Source organism: Carassius gibelio, chromosome A13, assembly GCF_023724105.1.
Source record: "Carassius gibelio isolate Cgi1373 ecotype wild population from Czech Republic chromosome A13, carGib1.2-hapl.c, whole genome shotgun sequence".
NCBI lineage: Eukaryota > Metazoa > Chordata > Actinopteri > Cypriniformes > Cyprinidae > Carassius > Carassius gibelio.
Window position 1 is genome coordinate 17540119 of NC_068383.1, and position 26652 is coordinate 17566770.

Genomic DNA, 26652 nt, shown 5'->3' on the forward strand with positions numbered 1-26652 from the left:
TGACTGATTTCCAGTGAACCCTGAGCAATACCATCCAAACTACTGCACAGTGGGACAACCTGGACAGCAGTGAAAGATGACATATAGGGAGTGAAAATGAGAAAAATCAAGACTTGTTGGAGTCAGAGAACCCTGCAAGAATGAAAAAAAGAAGTGTAAAGGAATGAGGGATGCAAAGCTTCCCCCTGAGCAAACACAGCTCTGAATCACCAATTTAGACCTGGCTCTCTCAAACACATTTTTGAAAGGAGCACTTGAGCTGCAAAGTAAAGCCCATGCACACGAGCACACACACACACATACACACACACGGAAAGGCACTGAATGAGCCTCTTCAGAGCTTTGGGGAAGCAGGATGTTCCCCTTCTGGACATAATTTAGTCTTACAGCTCTGGAGAGCGTGCAGGACACCAGCAAACAATTACTCATAGTGATAAGTGCAATTTGTGTGACAGTTTGTACTAGTCCAAAACTGCTGAACATTTTTTGTTGTATTATGTAGAGCTCTGTGGCACAACATTATTCCTATTATAATAACTAATTATTCAATCACATTGCTTTAAATCACAATGATTGTTTTTGTGAAAAGTGGGGACATCCCATATATGCATATAGGCGTAATAGTTTTTATACTGTACAAACTGTATATTCTATGGCCCTACACCAACCCTACACCTAACCCTAACCCTCACAGGAAACTTTGTGCATTTTTACTTTCTCAAAAAAAAAAAAAAAAAAAAAACTCATTCTGTATGATTTATAAGCGTTTTGAAAAATGGGGACATGGGTTATGTCCTCATAAGTCACCCTCTCCTTGTAATACCTGTGTCATACCAATGTCATTATACAGAGTTGTGTCCTGATATGTCACAAAAACATGCCCCCCCCCCCCACACACACACAAACAGACACACACATTAAACAAAAACAAAATGATACAGTATATATTATAAAGCAAATGTTATTGGAGTAGGTTTTGCCAAAAAAAAAAAAATACTATTTCAGTCTTAGTGCTTTAACATTTCATTTTAGTATTAATGTTGCTTGCTGTTTCATTGCAGTCATTTGTGAAATATACTAGCAATTTTGAGTGAAATTTTTTAGATTCTACAACAATTTCTCTTCTCTCTCCTTCTCTCGCACTGTTACTTGCTGTTTCTGTGTGATTATTTTAAGTAAGTCATGCACCCTAGCAACACCACAGTGCTACTTTCATGTCATTTGTATGATTTTGTGCCATTTCTCTTTTCATTCCAATGTCAGTTAGAATAGCTAATTGGTGCCATTAGCAACTTAAGCTCTATGACAACATTTGTGATGGCATTGTTGGTTTGGTAAGACTCATAATGCTGTCAATAAAGTTGCTAATGGTACCAGTTAGCTATTCTGTTTTATAAGTTTGAAAAGAGAGAGTGCAGGTTAAAATAGTTAACTGGCGTCATTTTATGACTAAGATTGACCACTGACCAATAAACTAGCCTTGAAGGACATCACTACTTATCTCTCTCTCAATATATAGCAAGGATGAAAATGTCTCAGAAGAGTAAGGAAACTAGAAAGAGAAACAAAGTTTGCTAATAGTTAATAATGTACAAATTATTTATTATTTTAATATTGTTGCATAGTCCATAGTTGCATTTTATCATTTCTTTGAGCTAATTTATAAGTTCTTCCTGATCATGCTGTCAGGGTTCATTTTGCATTAGTGACCGCACTTCATCTATAATGAGGCATCAAAAATATGTTTATGGTTTATTAGTTTTTTTGACCAAAACCTAAATTAAAGTTTTAATTTCGCTGAAAACTTTAAGTAAAGGTTTTGTAATTTAATTAGTGTAATTTGTTTTTCATTTGTAGTAAAGTCACCTCTCAAATTTTACAACAGAAAACATCTTACATATTGCAATGCAAAATAAGTTTTTTCTTTTTCATTCAAATATTTTGGCTCCAGAAATTTTGGTGCAGTGTATTCTGTACAGTGTAATACTAGTGTTTTCTGAATTAGTTATGACTGAGGATTCTGGAATTTCAAAATGTACTTTATTTCAATTCTAAATATCCTTATCAAATTCTCTCCCACCCTTGATAATTATTGGCAAAATAACACTGAAATACTGAGTGTGGCCAGTATTGATTTAAAAAGAACGTGAGAAGCGAGCACTGGTTTTGTTGTGTTTATTGAAAAGGTTTTGATTGACAGCATAATTCCGTCAGGCACAGACTGATAGAGTGTAAAGAGGTTTAACAGCTCGGAAGGGGCACAACTAAAACAGAACGGAATGTTCCACAGATACAGAGATATGGAAAAATAACATACAACACTGTTAGTCAACTATTCCAATCTTTTGTTAAACAGAGAGGGATGCAGATGCTGAACGACTTTAATTCTGCAAACGTGCTACCTCACCGCGTAAAGAAAGCTATCTACCTGGAATGCAATTCTTCTGTAAGAAAATACTGTAAAGAATCTTTCATCCCTATTAAAACAAAATAAAATCACCTATTTAAAATCTACTAGACATATAACAATATTTGCAAATTTAAATCTATAACTTAATTTAATATCTTAATTCTAATAAGAGCTGAATGGCACAATCAAATAGAGCTTAAGAGGAAAAGAACAAATGTGTAAAACGAAAAACGAGTGTCGACATCAGACAAGTATTGCTCATCGTCCAGGCACTTTAAAAGTGCTGGGGGAACACATCATCCTTTTCAAACTGTCTGGATGTTCATTGTAAACATTTAAGAAGGCCTTCTTCAACCCCTAAATGCATCTCAACTCTTCCTCCATCCCAAAACACACAAGCATGAAGGAATGCTGTCCTTTTGAATAAAAGAAGGTCGTGAAAGCAAACGGGTAGAGAAAAACAAAACGAAACATAAATACAAGGAAATAAATAACGTGGATTTGTGACAAGGAGGGAAAAGGACCAGCAACATTGTTCGATATGTTTGAAACAATGCAGAAGGGCTGTCAGTAGTAGAGCGGAGGATGCGGAGGTGAGCCAGAGGTTACAGGTTGTACAAAAAAATGAAGGCAAGAGTGATCGCTTGCCCTGCCATCCCACACCAAACAGTAAACGAACAACTCCACACGTAATGCACAAACACACTGTATCCAACAGAACATGATGTCCCTCTGGAAGAAGAAATCATAGAACAACGTCATCTGTATCTTTAAGAACCCAATCTGAGAATAAAGGGAACAAAGTGCCTTGCACATATTTACTTTCTCACTCGAAGAAACACCCTGCTTAGGTTTTTTTATTGATGTGGCCGTACATTCAAACCGTTTGTTGCAATAATCACCCCCTCAGCTCCCTTCCAGGCACTTGACAAGTACAAAAATTCAATGGTTTGCAGGAGGAGGGAGCGACTGCTTCATTCGGCACCTGTACAGTCACCCCTATCAAATCTTCAAATTTACAGTTTTCGTAGTTTAGCAGCAAGCGAATCATCCTTCCCCCCCAACCCCATTATATATTATTGCCGGCTTTCTGCTTGAATGCAACTGTCTGAGGACACCCTGAGACACAACCAAGCTATCCCATAATGCTTCGCTTAGATTCGCAGGGCCAAAGACACTCATCTGACAACCATGCACGCTAGAGTTGAATAGCAATAATGGTTCTGTACTCATTAACATAAAACTCAGAGCAGAGAGAAAGATTTTGGCACTTTGCAAACATACCGACCCGGAGGATTAGCTCAAAATATTATTATACATATTCATTAGCAAAAGAGCAAATAAGAGCGACAAACTCATAGTATGGTTTCACCATTTATCTATATGCTATGGTAGGTTTTTCCCACATAGCACTCCTTCATATCATAGAGCTGGATGAAAAGACCACAGCGCTCATAATCAGAGAAAAGCAACACTGTTTTGTTTTTAAACTGTAGTGAACGGATCTGCTTATGACTCATGCATGGAAGCCCAAATATGGAGATTATTATAATGTTTTTTAAATATACAAAGATTATGAAAAGTGCATTATGTGTGAGTCTGACTGGTGTTAAAAAATGTTTCCTCATGAAGATCAGAAGCACTTGTGGTCCTTTTATCATTAAATTAAATACTGAGATAAGGGCAAAGGAACTTCTGGTGTACTGATTTGGTGTTTAGAATTCATCATTTCATAATTTTGCTCTGCTGATATCGCCAATTAGTTTCTCATACATTCTTGTCACTGTAAACAAAGAAATGGAAGAAAACCGGCAAAAGTAAAATACAACCCACTGGGTGAAATCTTGCACTTCTGTGGTAAATAACTTATAAAATTGAAAAGAAAAAAAACTTTGTTTACAATACCAAAACCCAACTAGAATTTTAGACCCCTTAAAAACCTTACGTCTATAAATAGCTTTACAAATATACATGTTAATTCAAATAAAACTTTTGTTTTGCTTTTTAAGATGAAATGTTTACATGATCTCAACAGTGCTCTTAGAATGTTAATCCTTTTTTTTTTTTTTTTTTAAGTACACTGCTACCAACTGCAATATGATACATATTTATATCTATATATTTACAATAAAAACTTTAAGATACATACAAAGCACACAGTTATATACCTTCTAATCAAATCTCACATCTAGGAGACCTTTCTCTCTTTTCTTATTAAGAAAGGATGAAAAATGTTCTTTGTGAGGAGTGGAGAGGAGAGACTGGCCATGGGTTTGATTCTCACTCCAGTCAGATATTGCTGTAAAAACACTTCCTGTCCATGTGTGACAGGACGACTCTATCTGTCACTTCGGAGCTGTGCTCTTACACAGTGTCAATCCATTCTTTTTGTTTCCTGTCCAGCAAACTGTCTGTTTTTTTGGTAGGCACGGAATGGTTTGACCATTCTGACTGTGTTGCGCAAAGGAAAAATGAAACTTACAAAATACAAAAATAGGAATTCTCTTTTCAAAGACAAAAATCTGAATAATAATTTGGAAGAAAAGGAGCTGAAGGAGAGGGGAGTAATCCCTCCTTCAGACCTGTGAACAGCAGGAAGTCTGAAGCTTCTTGTTGAGCGTTTCATGAGATCCACACTGCGCCACATGCTGGTTCAGTGCAGTGAACCAGAAGGTCCCTACAAACCACCGTTTCTGTCCCGGGTCCTTATGTTCGTATGACCCCATTGCTGTGGAGGTGAGTTTTAGGGAGGCAGGGCTCGTCAGGTAAAGGGTCGTGAGCAAACACAGAGTCGTCGCCGGAGGAACAGGTGCTGTTGGAGTCTGGGCAGGCTGGGGAGTACTGCTCGAACGACACTGACAGGTCCAGATACTCCTGATGGATCAAATACACACAAACACACACTTTAGAACTGTCAACTTCTGGATAATAATGGTGAAGGTGTTTGGTTGGATGCACAAGAGCTCTTACATCAGTGGAGGTCATGGAAAGAACCCTGTCGTGATCCTCCACCAGCTGTCTGAACGTGGGTCTTTGTGAAGGAACAGCGTGCCAACACTCCCGCATAATCATGTACCTGCACAAATCACATCACAGAACAATCTATGCATTTAAAACATGCCAGAAATAACATTTTCATATGGACGGGATGCATAGGTGCAACCACGTCAAATCGGAATTATTGTAATTACGAGAAAGTGCTCATGTTCTCGTAGAACTCGTAATTACTACTCAATAACTTGTGAACTGACTTTTCTGAGAGCATATGCACATGCACCTAGCTTAAGCATTTGTATAACAACTGTTAGTTGTATTGTATTGTGGGTTTGTCTATCGATTACTCAAATTACACAGATTAGCTGCCTTTTAAACAAATTATTTGGAGTATGAGGATGTGAACAGTCTTCAAGTTGAATGTCTGGATTGTTATCTAGAAATTACGGTAAATAGGACATGGATTGAAAGTAGCAAATATTGAATTGCAAGGTTTCTGCTAAAAATAAAATGCTTTTTTTTGTTCAAAAGTTCAGGTTTGCTTGTTTGTACGGTTGCATAATTTTTTTTAAATTTTTTTGTTTCATTTCATGCTATTATTAATTAATAAGCATTTTGCTATTGTAATTATACTATTTCACTGTAAAATTAAACCGTATTTGAGAAAAAAATCAATATAAACATCATACTCTGGAGTTTTATTTATTTATTTTTACTGAAGATATTTAATTAACTTGTAGCTTTTGTGATTTAATAATTGCACTAATCCATATTGGTTTTAACTGTTCAGACCCTACTTTACAGCATAATTTTAAGAGATGAATAAGAAATGTCTGAAAAAATCAAAAGCGTACAGTTCATGAGTGCAGTTGGCAGGTTTGTCCATCCGATGACCCTCCTTCAGCAGTTTAAAGAGCTCCTCCACTGGGATACCTGGGTATGGCGAGCCGCCCAGTGTGAAAATCTCCCACAACAACACTCCGTAAGACCACCTGAGATGCAAGAGAGGTCACAGTTCAGAGCAAATAAGGGAAACAATCACACATTTATAGTACAGTACAAAACATAAGTCCAATTCAATGACAAATTAAGTGTCTAAGCACTTGTTAGGCCACTATATATGGTGGATGTGCTTGAAATAGTGAAATATCTGTCTCCCTGTCCCTTTCTGGGGTGTAGATACTTGGCAGATGTGAGAGAGTTTTGTTGGTTCTTACTGAGGCTTATAATGTATGTTGGTGATACAAGCCATGAGTCTTATGAAACTACATAGAATGAGTGTGTGCGTGTGTGTACGTGCACATATGTGTATGTGGGTGAGTGTTATCACAAGTAGAGCTGAAACAACGAATCGATTTAATCGATTAAAATCGATTATTAAAATAGTTGTCAACTAATTTAGTAATCGATTCGTCGCTAAATAAATTTTATTTGCCATAAGCGGCTCATTTCGTGCATATTTCAAATCTGCGGTGACCAAAGTGTGGCAGTAATGAGCCACCGGAGGTTTTACTCAGCCAGTACAGCAGGTGAAGTAGCGAATAGCCAATAGCTGGCCTCGTTTTATGTCACGTGCTTCCCAAACAGCGTCTCTGCAGCATTCAGCGGGAAGTGGGAGTACTTTACTTTGAGCCTTTAAAATGAAGAGTAACCTGTAAACTCTGCACTACTGAACTGTTTAAGGGGCCGTTCACATATCGTGTCTTTTGCGTGCTCAAGTTCGTTATTTCCTATGTAGGCGCGCAGTATGCACTCTCATAATGGAAGCGACGCGGTCGCGACACGCACGCGGTGCGATGCGCCCGTTTTTCCAGGCGCGTCCACACCGCATCCATTTATCCTTTGCTGAAATTTCATGAAACGTCATGGAGAGAGCACGTCATTGTTGCTTAGCAAAGGCAGACGCCTCAGGGGCGCTTCTGCCCGATCGCTTTGGAAAGAAGGAGAAAGCGGCGCGACTAGCGTTTTCCACGCGTTTTTAGGTGCGATATGTGAACGGCCCATAAGAATTTTATTTGTGCAGATTCTCTAGTACAAGGTTGTTTGCAAATGTTTAGTCGTAAAAGCTGATAACATTGCTTTTTAACAGTTAACATTTAAAGCTTTACAAAATGTTATGTGATCAGTTTGTCGTTTACCAGTTCATAATTCAGACTTGCAGCCTAATTATGACTGAATGAGAGAGGTAAATGTTTGAGTATATTTAAAATGCACTTCTTTTCTAAGTATTCACTGCTCTTTTTCACACAGCAGGTTTTTTGTGTGTGTCCCAATTTTTTTTTTCTGGACAACCTTCTGATGGATTTTACTTTAAATTGTGAGTTCCATTCAGGTTTCATGCCATTGGCACTTTTTTTCGAAGGATTGTTTACAATTTCACAGCATAAGCTATAAAGCTTTTTCCCAGTAAATAATAAAATACAATGCACTGCAATTTTATTCTGTTTTATCCTTATACTTCATGAAAATATTTTCTCAAAGATTCCTTAAGCTTTGTTTGGGATGTTAAACTACTTTAGGAGCTCTAAGGACTGCCATGGTGAAAACAATATTTGAAATCTCCTTGTGAATTTTGCTAGAGTATGGATCAGTGTTTTGATTGCAGAAGAGTTCGACAAAGGATTACTAACATAATAAAACAACTCCAGGTATATTTTTGATGAGGATATGACAATGCAAAATGGTTAAAATCTCTTAAAAATCTATGCTGAATGATAAAGACCCTTTATTAATAATTTACCTGGGGAAAAAATGGAAAAAACTAAAATATAAGTACATAAACCGATTAATCGATTAATCGTAAAAATAATCGACAGATTAATCGATTATCAAAATAATCGTTAGTTGCAGCCCTAATCACAAGCTGCTCTGTTAACTCAGGGCTCTTTTGTTTTGGCCCCATTCCTCCCACACCACCACTGAGCAGTGCTAATCAACTTAGCCACGCTAAGAGACAACAGCCAAACGCACACATACACACACACAGCCAGTTAGAAGCCTTATGATGGCTGAATAACTGGCTCGTCATTATATCACTATCTGTTCATTAGCTTAATGTCGGAGTCAAATCTCATTTATGCCCATCAGTGTGGTGCTCACACAAACTCTCTCTCTGTCACTCACACACACATACGAGCAGATCGAGTGAATGAAGGGCTCACTGCTCATATATCATAGCATAAGTAGAGCCTACAGGCCGAGGCCAATGACATTATTTTATTTCTGCTGTCTAAGGCCAACTGTCATTAAAGAGTGTTTAGACATATTGGAAAGTGCAGCTCCGGGTAGAAGTCTGAGTCTGATGAATGGGTGTTCGGTCTACTGAGAGACAGTGTGCAGTATACTAACATACTAATCAAAACCTGCTGTGCAAACACAGACACACACACTACCGTTCAAAAGTTTGGGGTCAGTAATAATATTATTATTTAAAGAAATTAACACTTTTATCAATCTATTAAGGATGCATTAAATTGATCAACAGTGACAGCAAAGATGTTTATAATGTTTTAGAAGATTTCTATTTGAAATAAATGCTGTTCTTTTCAACAGTCTATTCATCAAAGAATCCCGAAAAAAATATATCACAAAAATGTTCAGCACAACTTATTAAATTAACTTTTTTTTTATTATTGATAATAAGATAATAATAACATTGATAATAGTAAGAAATCTTTCTTTAGCTCTAAATCAGCAAATCAGAATGATTTCTGAAGAATCGTGTGAGACTGAACTTGCAGACTGAAGTAATGATGCTGAAAATTCAGCTTTGCCATCACAAGAATCAATTATATTTTATATAATAGAAAACAGTTACTTTAAATTGTAATGATATTTCACAATATTGATGTTTTTACTGTATTTTTGGTCAGACAAATGCATCCTTGGAACATAAGAAATAACTTTCCCACATTTCTGAATGATAGACTACACACACACACACACACACACACACACACGCACACACACACACACACACACACACACTGTTTATAGATTTCTATATTTGTGAATTAAACTACACAAGTCATCCTGTATGTTTACTGTCGAGTGCAGTCAGCATAAGAACAGAAAGATGTGTCTTTGCTTTATGTAACAGATCTAATCCCTTTTAACTTTGTTCAGATATGTTTTGTTTTTTCATGTCTCTGAGTGTTGCTGGTGAATTCCAGTGCAGGAAACACTGGCACAATCTCCTGGAAAGCTTTGATGCTATCATTGCAGGGTTATGGCGTTCACTTGCATTCCTTTACTGCTTGATGAACTTTATGAACAGATGGCATGATGTGATGGGGGAAAAAAGAAGAGGTATGCATGGCAATGTAAACTCACACATCGCTCTGGTGCGTGTAGACGCGGTCGAACAGTGCTTCTGGTGCCATCCATTTGACAGGCAGACGACCCTGAAAGAACATAGATCAGTCAGAACAACAGCGGTGCTGACCCAGCAAGACATACAGACGCCCAACTAACATCAACAGGCCTGCAGCTTAATCTCCTACTGTCCTGTCTAATACAAATTTACTTCTACGTCAACATCGTTCCACTCCCCAATGCCCTCTAATCTCCAACTGCCCCATCCAATATCCAAATACTGCACCAACCACACCCCACAAAACTAAAGCCCGCCGTCACAACACCTAACAGTTTCATTCAACACATTCCATCTATTGTACCAGTGTCGGGGAAGCTAAGTTGATCTTGCTACAAGCTACTCTAAGCATATTTAAGGTAGTTAAACTACTGTAAAGCCAACTGTAGTTGACATTGATAGCTGTGCAAACAAAGAGAGTTCAGTGCGCCCACGTCCAGGTGCAAGTTAACAGGTTAAAAAGGAGCAAGCATACTACATGCTATTAACAAAAATGTAACTAGACTGAAGGTATATAAGTAATATCATTTAAATTATAGCATACAATCAGTGCTGGGTATTAATTGATTACATGTAATATCTATACGTAAAAAAAAAAAAAAAATCAATTTAAATGATAACGTATTATTCACACAAAGGAAGAAAATGATTCGTAATTTACTGATTCTCTCTAATTACTGTTTTTTTTTTTCTCTTTTGAAATCGACTTCCTTGTACTGTTTTTCATAGCATTTAGTTTTGACTACATTCCCAATAAGATGGGCCATGTAAATGTTATGTAAATAAATTTGTGATCCACGCTTTTAAAATTGGGGACAAAAGCACCTTTCAATGAGTTAGGCTCTTATACATTCCCCTATTGTATAGCTGTATCTTATATTTTATATATTTTCTAGATTTTTAGGCTCTACTGTTAGTGTTATCCGTATGCACCGGGGGTCTGAGAGTTACACAATTTCGATTCTCTGTATGTATGTACTGTACATGTGGAAGAATTGACAATAAAGCAGACTTGACTTGACAATGAATGAACTTGCTAAAATGTTACAGTGCTACATGCTTGAAAATAAGAGTTTTGTTTCCCACAGCTAAGCTAATGTCATGTTACCAAAAATGTAGTGAAGCTAGCAGCACCCCTAGTTTTAGCTAGTTACTCCCCAATAGTGTATTTCAGTGTTCAGTGGGCCAGGTAAACTTTGATCTGCTCAAAAGCGCACAGCCCTCGCCAATACCCACACATTCTTATGACCAACTCCAGACCTCAATCAACAGTTCATTCATTTATGACAAGTTGCTCATAAACGCAACTTCAAAAGTTCCTAAACTAGACACACAAAAAATTCAACATCTGCAGGTTTGACATTTGAAATACAGTGTGTGACTGCATCCGCTGTTTTTCAATCCAATGCCACCCAAGAGCGCTATCCTTCAAGTATTTTGAGATTGATAATAGTGTCGACTTACGTTGGTGGTCTTCTTGTAGTAGTCAATGTTGTGCACATCTCTAGCCAGGCCGAAGTCTGCAATCTTCATCACATTGTCCTCGGTTACCAGAACATTCCGGGCCGCAAGATCCCTATGGATACACTGGCAACACAAACAGAAAGAGGGCCATCTTTTATACCCAAGTCTGATAAATAGACACTATGACGTACACATCTGGAAAATATTAACTGGCATAGATAGACAGCATTTATAAACGTAAAGCATCTTAAATTATTTCTATTTGAAAAAGTTGACAAACTAAGATAAGCAGATGTGTTACCTTCTTTGAGGCCAGGTACTCCATACCCCTGGCGACCTGATAGGCACAGGACACCAGATCTTTAAATGTCAGAGTTTCATTTGGGATTTTACAAGTGTCATATGAGTAGTCCATCCCAGGAGGCCTTCTCGCCCGCAAGTATTCCCTAAGATTTCCTTTAGAGGCATATTCCACCAGCACATACAGAGGACCTGTGCGAACAGCCAGAAACTATTTGGTTAGAAAATTTTAAACTAAAAAAAAAAAAAAAAAGCCAAACATCAAAGCTGTGGTCTACTGTGGTGTACTGACCATTTTGTGTGCAGGCTCCTAGCAAGTTGATGATGTTCTTATGTTTTCCAATCATCTTCATCATCTCCATTTCAGACACAAGGTCCGACAGGTCCTTATCTGTGCCGTCATCTAATAAAACAGTAATTTTGTAAAATATTATTACAATTTTTTTCTATTTTAATATATATATATATATATATATATATATATATATATATATATATATATATTAAAATGCAGTTTATTCCTTTGATGGCAAAAAGCTGATTTGTAATTTTTTTTTGCATCATTACTCCAGTCTTTAGTGCCACATGATTCTTTAGAAATCATTTTGATGTGCTGATTTGATGCTATTATTATCCATGTTGAAAATTTTTTTGTTGCTTAATATTTTTGTGGAAATTGTTTGATAAATTGATTATTTGATGAATAGAATCTTAAAATAACAACATTTATCTTATATATTACTTATAATTATGCACACTTACTACTTAAAGCTGCAGTAGGTAACTTTTGTAAAAATATATTTTTTACATATTTGTTAAACCTGTCATTATGTCTGACAGTAGAATATGAGACAGATAATCTGTGAAAAAATCAAGCTCCTCTGGCTCCTCCCAGTGCTCCTATTGCCATTTGCAGAAATTCATCCGCTCCCGGTAAGAAACAATCAATCAGAGCTGCGGTCCGTAACTTTGTTTGTGTTCAAAATGTAGAAACATTTATATAATAAGTACACCATGAATCCATTTTCCAAACCGTGTTTTTGGCTTGTCCTGAATCACTAGGGTGCACCTATAATAAGTGTTTATATTCAGACTATTTTAGATTGCTTCGGGGATACCGCGGCGGAGTAACCCAGTACCTTTGTGATTCTTCATAGACATAAACAGAGAGAAGTAGTTCCGGCTACGATGTTCTTCCGCAAGACGCAAGCAGTTCTGTTTATTAACCGCTAGAGCGTCAAAAGTTACCGTTGATGTGTGATGTGATGTTTTTTTACTCTTAACTTAAGTTAGGTCAGTTGACTGATTTCTTATGCAGTAAAAAACAAATATAATTTATACCATCTGGACACACTCTCACCTTTGAGCATCTTGACAGCAACAGTGAGAGGTTTGTTGGGTTTCTCTTTGTCAATCCCAATGGCTTCTGCCATCACCACCTGCCCAAAGCAACCCTCTCCCAACGGTTTCCCCAGCGTTAGTCTGCAACAGAATCATCAATCACACAACTTTGTTTACTAATACCAAGTCTGGTCTGATTATTATGGTCATTTGATGTTCTCTTCAGCTTGTAACTCACTTTGTACGTGGAAACTCCCACTTGGGGTCAGAGGGCAGTTCCAGCTCAGAAACGTTGGGCAGCATGGGCCCATCGCTGGATGACAGGCGGGCGATCCGGACCAACGGGGTGTTTGAATTCATGGAAGAGTTCGATTCCAAGGACACCTGCTTGGGTAAAGAATAAAAACAGCATGTTATTGTCTCTGAGGGAGAATAAGACAGTGAGTGTAAGAGCGAGACAGAGAGAGTGGAAGGATCAAGATGTCTATTTTAAGAAGATACTACTCTGAAGTGTTGTGTTACAAACAGGAACATGGTGTTTGTTCCTCAGAGGAGTGCTTCTGGGAGAGAGAGAGGTTTGTAGCTGTCAGATCTCCACATAATGGACCACAGAAGACTGTGTGAAGCAACATTTCACTGCTGCTGCGCACACACAGATATGATCTGGAGTTTCGCTGTTGTCTTTTAACCAAAAAGGTGCTTGGAATCCACCAGCCCAACTGGCTCTCTTTTTTCTTTCTTGCATTTGACTCTAAATCCGACTAACAGCAATAATGTAACATTTTCATCCCAAACTATGACTGGTTTCTTTCTAGCATTGATTAGCATCTTTTTAACCATCCATAACTTTCTTTGCACAAGAATAGAATATCATGACAGTTACATGTTGGCCTATAACTTGAGCACTATTCTTTTAGTTCCTTGCAAGCGCTGCTATTTCCTTTAGGAAATGCAAATCTGTGTAGACTTTCATGAGACACTGAGAAAGTATGTCAGCAGCAGGAAGATCAAACTGCCTGACAATGATATCTCAATATTTTCTAAAATAAGAACTGGCTCAAAATACACACCTACACACACACACACACACACACACACACTATTTGAATAAAAGAGAAAGAAAAACACTGCAACATGATTATGTAGCTTGCGTTGATTCCAGCGTGACATTGTCAGACTTTGATTGCTGGAAATAACTTGAGGGTAAAAGAAGAAGAGATTGGGAGAGCGACGGAGATTAGAGAGACAGTGTGTGTCAGCTGCAGCTGCTGCGATTTAAAATGTTTAAAACAACTGAGAGAGAGCGAGTTTCACCAGGAGAGAAACATGATATAAACACTGGCAGTCTCCAGGAGAGCATGAATATCCCCCTGCCACATCACATATGACATGCACAAAGTATGTCTTCATAGACACGAATAGCCCAAAGAGCTTTATGTTAAGTGTGCAAATGAGGAGATACAGAGGGAAAAAGAAAATAGGAAATAGGCTGATCAAATCTTGTATCTACTTTCTGTTACCTGTCTCTTGAGGGGGAATTTGGACAGTTTTTGAACCGGCGGCATGGGGAGAGTCTTCTGCGTGTTCATCCGCATACGGCAGAGGATAATGATGACCATGGTGAGGATGAAGAGCACGCAGCCCGTCACGTAGATGAGGATGTCCGCATAGTCATCCTCTCTCTCCATCTCCACCGCTGACAAAGAGCACAAGAGCACGGGTTAGATGTGCAATGATGACATTAGGGGACACATGAGCCAATGCATGACTATAGATAAAACAATGACAGTTGTGTGTAGTAGTACCTCTGAATTACATTCACACAACACACCTTTATACTATTTAGAACCTACTTTTTAAACGGCAGCAAAACGGCAACAATAGATTACATTTTTTTTTTAAATGGCTCTCTTTAGTGGCTATTGTCAGGGTCCTAGTGCCAAATGCAAGTCAAATTCGCTGGGCATTGCTTTGCAGAGCAAATAATACTTTTACTGGGAACTGCAACATAATATGTAGAGGTAGCATAAATCAAGTTGTGATAATGTCTGATCCTCATTGATGTAAGCAGTGATTCAAAGACAAACATACCAACTTCAAACATCTATTTGCCTAAAAGACTTTTCTCTAGAACTAAATGTGGCAAGACACATGTGGGATATAAAATCAGGGGAACAACATCTGCTGAGGGGCGATTAGAAAAATATTTATGGCCAGTACATTTTCTAAGTTTCTCAGCCTCAAAAATTCCGCCACAAAATTCAGTTTATCAACTTGAATAAAATATGAAACCCAACATAAATTGGCTAATAACTACAGCCTCAAGACATAAAAAAAAAGAGTGACTAACCCTAACCCTAACCCTAGAAACAAGCTCCACTATTTGTTAGATTAGAGATCATGTTAAGTCAATCATCAGTTATTGTTCTTTGTTCGAATTTATAAAGCAGAAACCCTACTGTTAATTTACAGCCACCTTACAAACTAATTAACATGCTATCGCACCCCCATGCAGGTACAAACATCCCATAATGGCCCTCTCTCTGCGAGGCTTATTTGGCACTGGTGTGATGAGCCTCATAGATAGAGTTCAGTGTCTCTACATGATAAACGGAGAGCAGGATAACAGGATGAGTGCAGAGTAGATGAAATGGAAGAACGAATGAATTGGGCCTCAGAGATACTTTGACTGTGTGCCATCTTTTTATGTATGTAATGTTTGAATCTGAAAACAATTACAAACTACCAGGTTGTTTTTAGAAGACTTTAGTCATGGTGGCCTATTTAATTTGATGTGAATAAAACTGAGGCTGTTGTCTGCCCTGACTAAGGTCCATAGAAAATATCATTGAAAACATTTCAAAAACATTTTAACTGCAAAACTATGATTAAAACACTCAAGGAGAATAGAGAAAATATGAAGTGTAGACACATGGGAAGAAAGGAGTGAAAAGAAACCCCAGAAAGTGAGACTAGTATACCTGGTAACACTGTAAGCCAGGCAGAGTGATGGTTAAAGCCAATCGAGTTCCCTGCCAGACAAGTGTATTGCCCAGCATCCTCAAAAGACACATTGGTCAGTGAAAGAATCTCCAGCTCTTTATCCGTAGTATTTATTCCCGCAGTCTGGAAAATGCAAGGAGAGATGGAGAGAGAGAGAGAGAGAAAGAAAGACAGATGCGTAAACCACAACCCTTGAGAAACAGCACCCAACACCGGGAGGAAGATCTGAACGAGTGAAGATGATTTAACCCATCACCAGTAACCCAGAAATCCCACACTCCTGCGAATGAAGAGATGACCTACAAGCAAAATAAGTAGTGGTGGAAAATTTTACGCCTCATCAGCAGCAGCAGGTCACTTTTTTTTGTCATCCAGATCTATCTGAGGTGCAATGAAAACGTAAAAAAGCGTGGAAGAATATTACCAGCTTTAAGCCTAGTTTAACCTCTCACTAGATAAAACTCACACATTGTTATGGAGAAGTATGTCTCCCAACACTCAAGAGAGCTGTGTGTAGTGTATGAGCAAATCAATAAGAATGTGTATGTGGCACAGTCTCGGCTCCTATTAAACATGCCCTTGTTGCATTGATTGGGGAAGAAGAAGAAGCGAGCATTTAAATGAAGCAGACACACACTCGCCTTACATAACATAAGTCCTCCAATCAGGTCACTTTATTTAATGTGTGAAAACAAGACAAGAAGTGTAAGGAGGAATAGAGAGAGTTTAGGGGAGTTTGACTCTACGCCACCAAAGTCTTGATAGGCATCAGCTGTTCGGAGATAGATTTTTACCTGGCTGGGACACCATGAGCCAGAACGTATTCTCTGACATGCCTACAAAGTTGTGGGCTCTGCACCAGTACTGGCCTGCGTCTTTTTCTGACACATTATATAGAGTCAGCGTATCGTGGGCCTCTTTTATCTTACTGACAAAACTCTGCAGAGACACACACACACACACACACACGTAGTCAGAGCGAACATGTTCACACATAAACTAACAATTAATGATTTAAAATATTCGCGCAACTTGTTACCACTTGTTACCACTTTTTTATGATGCTGATACACTTAGGGGCAAAGTCCCATTCTGATATTTTAGTGGTGCTTAACATTTTGCTTTATTAATATTCAAATGAACTCATTGTAATTTCCTTTCAATGCGAACATCTCCATTCATATAAATTAGGCTTCTTCTAGATTGTGGCTTATTGACAAAACTTAGAAAATTTATGTTACTCTATTATCACAGAATGAAAGCAGCAAGATGTTGCGTTGTTAACAAATTTGCACAGTTCCTTGTAATCAGGGAACTAAACCAACACAGACAGCACATGCAAATAAACAACACTATCGGCAGATAAAAAATGCTTCCCATGAAGATTTATATGTGGTAGTTAAAATACGAAATATCAAGAGATAAGAACAGGAACGAGCTTGGGAAATGTTGCAAACTGGATTCAAACTCATTCCACCTGCACTGGCACCACAGCTCAACACGCTAACTGCTAGGCCATCGCTCTGATTTCACTATGTTATAATGAAATGCTCAAATATTGTCTTCAGCCCCTTTATCCACACATATCTGTTTCTGTGTTTCTTTCAGACGCTTCATTTGCTTTATTCTCAGTTTCCGTTCTTTCCCTTGATCGCAGGCGTTGTGCCACACATGATCTGTCGCTCAGCACTCTCGGACTGGGAGGGCTGGGGAAGGCTTTAAAGGGTGCGCAGATGAGACAGTGGGGAAGGGAAAAGCCGGCATGCGGCTCCCAGTAAAATACTGTTTCAATTATGTGGGAGTCTAAAATAGCGTGGCGGTCTGGCCAGCCGACGCACTCCCCTCCTCTGCCTGCTGACTCGGCCCTTCCCTTGCTCCCCGCACTCATTTTTTCCATGGCTTTTTCGGGAGTCTCTTCCCTTGTTCCCTCCCTGCTTCTCCTCTGAAGAGTGAGTGGGGCAGCACAGCTAATGGCTGTCTCCCTGTGCGACGCCACCACGGCGGTTAGCTTAGCCTAAAACAGATGTCTGCCTCCTCTCTCACTCTGAGAGGAAAAAGAGAGCGAGATACCCCCAATTCTCCAGTTGCAAGGTCTATAGTGAGATGCTATTATGGGTGGGGTTAGGAGTTGAGGGAGGTGCTCCAAGTCACTGAAAACTCAAATGAGACTTAATATGTGGTTTAATTTAAGCTGCACTTGGACACATTTCAAAAAACGCCTTCAACATCTATAAAGTCCCTTTTAACAAGCACAAAGTAAAAATGTTTACATAATAGAAGTTTCAATAAAAAATTTATTAAATCTTTGTATTCTCTAGAAAAGTAAAATGTAATACAAATATTTAAATCATTATCATTGTAACAAATCACAATTGTCTTAATATTAATATAAAGGCATAGTAAATCTGATACATAGTATCTGATGTGCCACTATAGATGACTGTACCTTAAGGATGTTGACGAAGGGGGTGCCATTGGGCCCATACTGGCTTCCATTCACCTCGATGTGTTTGAGCCACTGGATGTGTGGCTGGGCATCACTGTACACCTTACAGTGGAACTCAACATCACTGCCCACCACCACTGTCTGGTTGGCCGGGAGTCCCGCCTGTAGAATGGGCCGGTGAGGAGAACGCTCTGATTGGATGAGAGATGGAGGGCAGTCAGCTATGAAGGTACATTTACAGTAAGCTAGGTTGACTATGTGTGTTGTGTGTTCATACCCAGCACATCAAGTTGGTAAGTGTGTTTGATTGTTCCGTATTTGTTCTGCACCACACATGTGTAGTTTCCCCGGTCAGATGGAACCGCACTCTCCATGACCAAACTCCACTGCTGATGCCTCAACTAGAGAGAGAGGATGACAGAGACAGAGACAGAGACAGTTTTATTCATAAAGTGGGATATTACATAAGAGGTCCACTTGAATCCTTCCTCAGCTTTTTCTGTAAGCTGAAGAAGAGCAGGTGCTAAACTCTGTGTCTGTATAATGTTATGTGTATGATCCACTGAGCTGATAAATCCAAATTTAATTTGAACTGCATTTACAAAGTTTGTCAAGACTATCTTTGAATGTTTTCTTGACATTGGTTTGTTTGAAAGAGAGACATACAGACATACAGACAGACAGACATACATACAGACAGACAGACAGACAGACAGACAGACAGGTAGATAGATCGATCGATCGATAGATAGATAGATAGATAGATAGATAGATAGATAGATAGATAGATAGATAGACATGTCTAATTTTGTATTTCACATAGAAAAGCATACAGAGAACAACACAAGGATGTGTAAGTTATCTCTCACTTATTTATTTGTGGGTTTATTTTGGAATACCTTTAACAGCACCGGACATGGAAACTATGCTAATTGGTCAGAAAGTCTCATACACAAACCCTGCACCTCATACACACATCATGCACACACACACACACACACACAGAACCATCAATTCATTCATGGAGCACACTCTAACTACATGACTCTCTCTGCTTCTTTCTATTTCTCTTGCTCTCTGTCTCTCTCTCATTCCTCCTCTACGTACTTCGAAGGACTGAGTGGAAAAAAATGTAACTGTGTAAATATTATGGGCTGTGTTTTTGAACAGTTGCGTGGTAACACTGCCTGAGCGGGCAACACTCACACAGACAAACGTACATGCCTAAGAAAGTTGGCAAGGGCGTCTGTGCCCCCTGCACTCCTCCTCCCCCTTGTCTTCTAGATCGTCACCTTCTCTAAGGCAGCTCTCACTGGCTCACTTTCACTCAGTGAAGCTTCGGTGCTTCCTGATTGAAGTGTGTGTGAGTGAATGTTTATATGGGAGTGGTTGACATTTAATGTGCAAATTTACTTTTTTTAATCAAAATATTAGGTTAAAATTAATATGAAAGTCTAAGGGAAATTATACTTTATTGTATATTATATGTAATGTAACTAGTGACTACATAATATATATATATATATATTATATATATAAGTAACTTCCATGGTTAAACATTATTTCGAGAAGATGTTTACATGATATGATATCATATGATATATATAAATTTACATTTACATTTAGTCATTTTGCAGATGCATTTATCCAAAGCAACTTACAATTGGGGGATACATAAGCGATTCTTCTTAAAGAGGCAAACAGACACAGGAAGTGTTTGTAATACCAGGTTTTAGACATTGTTCAAATAAGTACAAGCTAAAAAGAGAAGGAATTAATAAAGAGAAAGACAATTTATCTTCTTTCTTTTTTTAATGATGAAGTCAAGGAGCTTTGAAAGATAAGAGTTTTCAGCTGTTGCTTGAAAATTGTCAGTTTTCAGCTTTCCGGATAGGGGTGGGAAGATCATTCCACCAGCCAAGAGAATGCTCTGGAAAGTGACTTTTCGCCCCTCTGTAATGGTACCATTAGGTGTAACATGGGCTCTTTTGGGCTTGTTGAAGACCAGTCATGCTGCTGCATTCTGAATCATTTGTAGAGGTTTGATTGTGCATGATGGAAGTCCAGCCAGAAATGCATTAAAGTAGTCCAGCCTAGAAATGACCAGGGCCTGGACAATAAGTTGTGCAGCATGCTCTGTTAGAAAGGTCCTGATATTTCTGATGTTATGCAATGCAAACCTGCAAGATCGAGCAGTCTTTGCAATGTGGTCTTTGAAGGTCAATTATTCATCAAAGGTTACACCAAGATTTCTGACCGAAGTTGATGGGGTAATTGTAGAAGAACCTAACTGGATGGTGAAATCATGCTGTAGAGTTGGAGTGGCAGGGAAGACAAGAAGCTCAGTCTTTGCCAGGTTGAGCTGTAGGTTATATCCTTTCACCCATGCCGAGATGTCCACCAGGCAGCCTGAAATCCGTGCAGCTACCATTGGATCATCTGGTTGAAATGAAAGATGTGCCTGTATAATGGGACCCAGTGATGTCGTGTACATGGAGAAAAGGAGGGGTCCCTGAGGAACCCCAGTGACAAGTTGACGTGCTTTGGACACCTCCCCAAGCCACCCTGAAAGACCTACCACTGAGATTAAATATATATGTATATGTATATTAATTTACCGTTGACCAACTTTAGAATAAAGGAAATAAATATTTCTCTGAGCTACATCAACTCATGCTCAGCCCCCCTTTCAGTGAAAACCTAGATTAGCCTTGTTAACTTCACAAAAGTATCTAATGTCAGCTACCCTTGTGCAGTGAGACTATGAGAGAGCGAGAGTTAATTTAGGACGCTATCTCACTTGACACTGACATTTTGTGTGTGTGTGTGTATACGACATTTATCTCAATGTGTCTGCTGAAAAGAAATGCTGTGAAGAATTCTCAGCTGTTCCTCAATCTACCCGAACACTTTATCTAGAGGGAATGGGAGGAGAGAGTTAGTACATTTATCCCATCCTTCATCAAAAGATAAGAGCTGAAAAGTGTTGCGATCTCAAGCAGGACCCAGCAGATTCAGAGAAAAAAACAGCACAAGAAAGACCCAAGCAGAGGTCTGATAATCATTCGAAAAGCGCCCCCTAAATTCCTCCCAGCATTATGCTGCTAACATATTAAGCCTCTTTAACTCTGATGTCAGACTGGGGTTAGGTGTTAAGACCAGTGCCGTGGATGTTGATTCTGTTCAACTGAATTGTGAAGTGCAGAGAATATTGGGAGTTTACAGACTCAGGAGGTGCTAAGAAGCTCAGGTCTCTCTTGAGTATGTGTGTGTTTGTACGTGTATGTCCAGGATTTATGGTTGTGTCAAAACTGTGTGAACTCGTTCCGACAGTGGTGCTGTTTAATTTGACCCACAGAGGCAGGAAGCAGCTGAAAAAAAGGGTTTCTTTTTCTCTCTCTCAATGAAAAGTACTACAGTAGTCTCACTGGAAAGACCTTGTACAGATGGCCCATAATCATACAAACCCTAATATGAAAGTCTGCCCTAGAGAATGAACTACATGGCTATATCAGTCGGTTCATATTGATAAAGAGAACTATTGCCACTTAAAGGTGATGTGTATTTAGCGGTCACTAGTGGCAGAAAAATGAATGAAAAAACAATTGTTTCCAAACAGGTTTCACAAAGAAATTGTTCTTTTATAAGTTTTGTTTGTGCCTTTTAAGTAAAATTTCTACAGAGCAGAATAATTTTATTTTATTTAATATGTGAAATAATCTGTATTTATTACTTTTTCCACACCAGTCTGTTATTGTGGTATCAGCTATTTCATATAAACCCACCCTATACAACAACTGTAAATTTTTTGTTATGTCAGTCAGATAGAAATCCAGTCATTTCAATAGGAATCAACATGAAGGAGAAAGATTTCCCTAAGCAGATTTCACACTGGATTCAAGATGGTTGTGTAAATTTGCAGTGTTGATCAAAAGAAAGCTGCTTAGTTTAAAAGTAACTTCTGTGTGAACTATGCTTCAAACATTGCTACTATTGACAATGTACAATGGACCTTTTGTTGCACACAGACTTCTCTAATGTGATCGGAACCTTTATTGGAAAGAAGCTGCAAAGTGGACTAGCCTTATTTTAAACAGCAAAAATCAGGCTACATGAGAAAAGTGAACATTAAACACTTGATCTTTAAACATATTTGTACACATAAAGGAATAACAAATCACACCTTAGCAGTTAATAAAGACATACACTGCTATGGCCTTCAGACAAAAGGCACATTTTCGGTGGATTAGAGATTCACTGATACTCCAAGCTAGTAGAATTTATTGCCGGTAGTCCCACAGAGCACTGCAACTGAAATTGAGTCATCTCTCAGAGGACGTAACAGTCTTTCCTCAGCTTGCTCGTCAGTTGAGCTGTTGAATATGTTGCTCGCATACACACACTCAAATGCACAAAACATCAGTTTGTGTGTGTGCGTGAGGTGTGACTAACACACAGTGCCGCAGATTAGCATTCTAACAATGCGACTCTGGCTGCCATATGTGAGCATGACAAAAGCCACGCCTCCCCCTGCCAATCAAGGTTTCTAAATCGCCACGACAACACCCTCTCGGAACCTCCCCCTTCTGATGACTCAATAGAGAGTTGATCTTTGACCTTAGAACCCTGCCAGTCAGGCACAGAGAGTGTCTGAGGAGTAGTGTCTGTTTGTATGTGTGTTTGTTTTAATGTGTGTGTGGCCGTTTGAAGGGAAAGCTATGGGAAAGTCAACTGTCTAAACAAATCCATGGATCGTTTCAAACAATGAGAGTACAGCCTGTGACTCATTTTCTTGCATTTAAAACTTTTTCGGCAATCTTACCGCATTTAATGCGCCCTGACCGTTGGCCAGAGAGTTAGTGGAACTTCACTGTGCCAATAGAAACATAATAACAGCATCATTGTTCCCCTTGCAATGCAAAAAGGAGCTTTAAGATGGAATATGCTGATCTCTCAGGGAACTCCTCATGTTAAATTTTGCGTGACGCTCTGCATTTTAACACATCGTTAAGTGCGTTATCAAGCCATTAGGCCTGTCATATCCACACACACAATAGGGTCACACATACTTATGCATAAATATAAGAGCTGTGACTTTTAGCCTTGGCCTTAATGGAGACAGAAGACATTTTAGGTGAGCTGTCAAGCTCCTGTGTATGTATGTGTTAAATAAAGCTATTATGATGCTGTCAGAGATCTCTAGACCAACAGTGACTGTGCTGATGTGGAGGGCAGGTCTGGTATAAAGGATGACCCTGGGTCAGTGCAGACCCCTGGTGTGTGTATACGTGTGTGTGTTTGTAAGGGCGGTCTGGTCACACTATGGCCATGGAAAGGTTGAGAGGTCAATGTTTTGTTTCTAAATGTCTCTCTTAGGGGACACTGGTTATTTTCTATGCATATAGGTCAACGCAGTGTTAAAGAATCTGAATGTGCAAATGTTTGTGTCCAAAAATAAGTCATTCAGAAGATCCCAGTTGTGTTTTAAATGTTGATTTTGTTTCGAGTTATAGTGCATTTAACTACATGAGAAATCCTGATCATATAGAGATCTTTTGATTTTAGACTTTCATATCTTTGTAAATCTGAGCACATTCTGAGATCTCATCTGAAGAGGGGATGTCTAAAAGGAGAACATTCTGTAAAAGTCTTTAGTGAAAGTCTCAATTTGCTGTCAATTTCATCTCAAGGCTATTTAGGAGAAACAATTGAGATGGTAATTCATGGTTTTTCTTTCCTGTGGGGAAAATGTTTGCCTCTTCAGGAAAATTGTGTTTAATAATACTGTATTTAAAGAGATAATTCACTGAAAAATCTAAATCATGAACTCACACTCATTTGGCTGAAAATCTTACTTCTCTGAAACATAAAAAAAAAAAAAAAGCTTTGGTGACCATTGACTTCCATTGTATGCACACACACACACACACACACACACACACACACACACACACACAAAGGATGGTAAATGATGACATCAATTACATTTTTGGGTGAACTCTCCTTTAAATTGTGGGGGTTAAGCATTGAGCAACAGCTCTGAAAAATGGTAATAATAAATAAAAATAATCTAAATAATCTGTGGATGGCCTCCAAAGCACGTCACAATCAACACCTGCACACAAACGCATCAACACATTAAAAACAAGACCACACAGAACTTTGTGTTCTTCTGCTCTTTCAGAGGAGCAGCAACAGGTGGAAATATCCTCTAGAGATGACAAGTAAATGATAAAATTCAGAGCGAGCGAGAGAGAGAGAGAGAGAGTTCCTGAAGGAGCAGATGTTGGGATCTGTGTAAATTATTACTAATTGCCAATTCTTATTATCTGTAATCCTAAACACACATGCACACGCACATGTTCCTAATCGATATTTATATTGTCTTACTTTAATCCCACCCATTCTCTGCTCTCCCTTGAATTCCTTCCCATTTTTCAGCCAGTGGATGGTGGGAGTGGGGTTGCCGGCAGCAGGACAGCGGAACTTCACTGTATTAGCGGCGGGAACGGCCAGTAGTTTCTTTTCCATCCGGTCAGGACGGGTCCAGTATGGAGCTCCTGTTAGAAATGAGAATAAAATCAGATGCTGCTGAAAATAGCAACTAAACATGACATTTTGAAAGTTTACCAAAAAAACATGTCAGTGTGAATCAATTGGTGCAAATGGACCAAATATAAGTGTATGTTGACATGCAGCATGTTTAAGGGGGTAGGGTGTTCCCTCTCCGGGAGTCTTCGTGTGGGTGAATGTTTATGGAAAGTTTTAACTTGCTCGCTCTGTGGCAGCGTCAGACTGGCTGCCTAATTCCCAGACTGAATTAAAATTTGTTTGGAAAAGCAAACACTCTTACATACACTCTTATGTGAATGTGAGGCGCGTCTATGCTCTTGTAGACAGAACTCTGAATGATTCCCAGTGTTAACTCCTTCACAGAGCCATGAACACACAATGTGGATTCCTAATCATAACCTATTATAATAACAGAGCAATTTCCCTACATTTAATCTTCCCACAAATTCAGTTTATAATGTGGTCAAGTCTGTGTTTATGCTTCCTAGTAACTAATGCCAAATATCAAAGCATAAATACTTCCAGTAAGATCCTTTAGCTAAAATAATAGTCATTATTTTTTATTTTCAGACAAGTCTTGAATTTTGTGCGTATGTGTCTTTAAGAGACTGAGTAAACATACTTCAATCCCTCCTCAAACAATTAACTCCAGATCAGATCAACCCGCAAACTTGGCGATTAAACCCACAGACGCCACATTTCGCTCCAGACATACATGCGAGCTCATAGGCACACATCTGTGAATGCGCGCACACACATACACACACAATAAACTCATTAACAGACTGAATACAATTCTCTCTTGCATTATTTGTTCATGCTATCAGATGGTGAATGTAAAGGGTGATTGACAGGCTGGCATTTCTTTTGGCATAACCGACATACTAAAGCCTGTATACACACACACAAACACACACACACACACACACACTCTTCCAGTTCCATTCTCAGATGGTCAGTGATCCGCCAGGACCACAACATGGATCTGTACCCAACAGTGGACATGGCGCCATACGTGTGTTTGTGTGGTTTGCTATTTAACAGAGTTCAGTACAGACAGTTTGAGCTTTAATGTGGGAACCGCAAATCTATAGTGACCCAACTTTTTTTTTCCATTTACTTTTATTCTACAGCCAAAAAAGTCATCAAAGTATAACACAACTCTACACAGCTGATATTACGCACAGCTTGCTTCAGTCAGCCAAACTGAGAGCAGTAACCAGCACTGCATCACTAAGATATTACAGAATGATGTCATCAGATGTCACACGACCTCAGCTCTTCTCAAATGTTCCAGAGAGCCCAGACTTCACAGCTCTCAGCTCCAGTGTGCTGATCTCTCTCTCTCTCTCTCTCTCTCTCTCTCTTTCTTTCTTAATTAGAGCTGGATTACTGTTCATTAAACTCTAAAGGGGTTTGGGTTTTTGCTTAATCCCTTGTTTCATGCCCTCCCCTCAACCCCTCAACCCTCCCCCAACCCCAATCCCACCACAGCATACAGATGCATTAGCTTTCAGTTCCCTTCCCTTTACTCTCTCTTTCATTCTTTGTGAAAAATCACAAATAAGATCTCTTCCATATCTCTGTTTTTTCTCCTACAGAACAATGAGCTTAAATAAAGATAAAATGGAAAAAGTCTCCAGAATTTCAGTGTTCTCCCTCAGAATACGATGCCAATAATCTTTTATGTGTCTCATGTAGAGACTTTTATTTTTAATTCGATTTTTGTTATGTTTTTTTAGTTAAGAC

General features: G+C 38.8%; 1 protein-coding gene across 4 annotated transcripts in view; it reads right to left on the reverse strand.

Annotated features, from left to right (window-relative positions):
* Positions 1-2161: 2161 nt before the first annotated feature.
* Positions 2162-26652, reverse strand: part of LOC128026358 (fibroblast growth factor receptor 3) — a 42946-nt gene continuing 18455 nt past the window's right edge. For 2 of the 4 annotated variants that reach the window (XM_052613423.1, XM_052613421.1), the window contains exons 5-18: positions 24721-24890; positions 18608-18731; positions 18331-18521; positions 15863-16007; positions 14402-14577; positions 13120-13268; positions 12901-13022; positions 11833-11943; positions 11542-11732; positions 11241-11363; positions 9737-9807; positions 6259-6396; positions 5381-5486; positions 2162-5284 (exon numbers count right to left, since the gene is read on the reverse strand). In XM_052613423.1, the coding sequence (XP_052469383.1) occupies positions 5117-5284; positions 5381-5486; positions 6259-6396; positions 9737-9807; positions 11241-11363; positions 11542-11732; positions 11833-11943; positions 12901-13022; positions 13120-13268; positions 14402-14577; positions 15863-16007; positions 18331-18521; positions 18608-18731; positions 24721-24890 (1985 nt within the window). In that variant the 3' untranslated portion in view covers positions 2162-5116. Of the gene's footprint in view, positions 5285-5380; positions 5487-6258; positions 6397-9736; positions 9808-11240; positions 11364-11541; positions 11733-11832; positions 11944-12900; positions 13023-13119; positions 13269-14401; positions 14578-15862; positions 16008-16678; positions 16824-18330; positions 18522-18607; positions 18732-24720; positions 24891-26652 lie in introns of all 4 variants that reach the window. The other 2 variants (XM_052613422.1, XM_052613424.1) reach the window with 2 other exon arrangements.